The sequence below is a fragment of the Phalaenopsis equestris genome, unplaced genomic scaffold (genome assembly GCF_001263595.1).
Source record: "Phalaenopsis equestris unplaced genomic scaffold, ASM126359v1 Scaffold231437, whole genome shotgun sequence".
NCBI lineage: Eukaryota > Viridiplantae > Streptophyta > Magnoliopsida > Asparagales > Orchidaceae > Phalaenopsis > Phalaenopsis equestris.
The window spans coordinates 1-2594 of record NW_018249407.1 but is presented as its reverse complement, the minus strand read 5'-3'; the positions used below and the strand labels follow the sequence as shown (position 1 = coordinate 2594).

At 33.9% G+C, this 2594-nt stretch overlaps 1 protein-coding gene across 1 annotated transcript; it reads right to left on the bottom strand.

The window, feature by feature from the left end:
• Positions 1-215: 215 nt before the first annotated feature.
• Positions 216-1880, bottom strand: LOC110038129. The gene is made up of 2 exons (XM_020742898.1): positions 1433-1880; positions 216-1140 (listed from the first exon to the last, which is right to left on the bottom strand). Exons 1-2 carry the CDS (start codon positions 1442-1444, stop codon positions 616-618), a joined length of 537 nt encoding a protein of 178 aa, XP_020598557.1. The 5' UTR covers positions 1445-1880; the 3' UTR covers positions 216-615.
• Between the last annotated feature and the right edge of the window lie 714 nt (positions 1881-2594).

Genomic DNA, 2594 nt, shown 5'->3' with positions numbered 1-2594 from the left:
GGGAAGTTGTGTGGGAAATATAAACACGAATAATAAAATGATAAAAAATAAGAAATGTATATATAATATATAATTTTAAAAGTTATTTTTATTAGAAAATAACAATCAAATTTATTTCATATTTTCTATTAGAAATATCAAGCCGTGCGTTCGACAAATGATGTGATCCACGTCACCGCACTTCTGTCATCCTCATAATCGAACAGTCCGCATCTAGTCCAAGCTTATTTGCTCTCCTATTCAAATTTAGCATCTATTCTTTTAGCTTGGTTGCCTCTGATATGAGAGGCATGACATGACAAACATTAAGCACTTAAAATTTTCTTTTGGCACATTTAGCTCTCATAGTCGAGAAAAACTTGTGTGCGTAAGATGTAAGCAGCGCTACGTACATCAGGGAGGTTATTCAGGGGTATTGGAGGGTTATATTCAAGTTATACCAACTATAACCTCCCTGTAACCTACTTGTAACCTACAAATATATAAAAATAGAAGAAAAAAACTTACTAGAAGGTACAAGAATGTTACAGGGACGCTACAAGGGGTATAAGACTATAACTTGGAGGTATAACGTGAACAGTTCCTCTTTAGCTCGAAACACTAGTACCAACCAAGTCAAAAGCCATTAGAAGAATCAACCTGGCTCCAAAGCATCTCCGCATAGATTTTCTCATCCTCATTTTCTTCTGCAATATACTCGGATGGTCCAACTATTTCCTCATCAACAATATCCTCCTCATCCATCTCTTGGAAGTCCTGCTCCGTCGACAAAAACTTCACAGAAATGAGACGCTCGGCCATAGCCTCTCGCATGGCGCTTGCTGTAGCCGGTCTATCACTTCCACAGTATCTCGGCGCCGGCATGAAAAATGGCAGTTTTATAGCATCGAGATTGCGCAAATTTCCGAGAGGTCCTCTCGTCGAGTTGGGCGGGGGGACAATTAAAATGATGCCGAGCTCATAATTGGATATCCGCAATCTTGAACCAGAAAGAATGCTGTTATGAAGGCCGGAACCTCCATTCTGTGGTGAAGGGGGGATGACAAGTCCCCAGGCTGCGGGACTGAAGTTATGAGATCCGCAATATATCCAACCGAAAGCGGAGGGGCTTGTGTTGGACTGGAAGCGCCGCCTAGCAACCTGTTCAGTTAGACTATTTGGTGTCACTTTTGATTTCTATTTTTTTAGTTTTACTTATATTTTTAAAAATATGTTTGGTTAGTATATTTTTTTAATATTATTTTTAAATTTTTTTTTAAAAAAAATAAATCAACTTGTTTTTAAAAACTAAAAATATGTTTTAAATGTTTTTAAAAATTATCATAATCAAATATGTTTTAATTCAAATTAAAACATAAATAAAGTGACATAAAATAAAAAAGAAAAGTGATTTCAAACGGCGCCTTAGTAATCAAGAAAATTATGAGGATACCTTGACATGCATTGGATATCCAATTCTATAAGAAGGATTTGGAACTGCATCATGAAGAATACCGGTAGTTCTCAATCTTTGCCAAGTTTTCTGCGGACAAAAGCATCTTTACATGATATGAAGAGTTCTCAAAAGATCAATATCTAAAGATTTTATTTTATTTATTTTTTTTAGATGAAAAAAAAAAGTATTATAAAGAGTGCATAAGTGGTGTTTATCTTGACAAAGACTGCTCTTCAGGGAAATGGTCAGGAATTGCAGACATATTCCACTGAAAAACTCTTGATATGCAATATAATGTAAAACCTTGATACTATTGCTTCTTGAATTGCACTTCTTGCCTGTCTCACATTCATCCTAAAAGTATGTTGTTGTAATCAATGAATTCTCTCACCTTGAATTTTCAAACTATGAGGTTGTTTGAAATCACTGTTATTATTGTTGTTTATGTTTTTTTATTTTGTTTATATTTTAATCTAAAATAAAACATATATGATAGTTATAGTTGTTACTTAAAATAACTTTTAAATGTTTCTAGTGTTTTTAAAAATAAGTCGAATTATTTTCATTTTGTTTTAAGCCATGTTTTTAAAAAAAATAAGAAAAAATAAAATAAAACAAAAAATAATCCACAACAGACCTTAAGAAAACGTGCTCCAAGTATCTTCCATAAAGATACTTTAGGATTACATGTCATTGATCGCAAAGATATTGGATACAATATTTTAAATCCCATTCCAAGGATTTGTTAGGTTGAAATATGGCAGTGTTTTTTGTAACGACATAGGCTATAAAGCTAAATTTAAATAGAGCAGAATGGATGATACCGGCAAACGGTTTTGATTGTAGAATTTCAGCAAAACAGTAACTAAGAAATGCTGAGAAGAATTCCGGAGACAAAGAACATCAAAAGGAATTTAATCGATGTAAAGGAAGCACAAGAATACTCACGGCTAGACCATTTCGGCGGCCAACTACAGGATACAGCTGTAAGGAAGATGAGGGGGACCAACCTTCCCAAAAGAAAGAAACTGGCAATTCTAAAACTCAAAATCTGCCCTTGCACAAAACACCGCTATTTATAAGCGCTAAGACCCCCTTTATTATAACTTTGTCATCCAAATTAAAAAAACACAAAAACAGAGAACTAAAACAAAAAAAA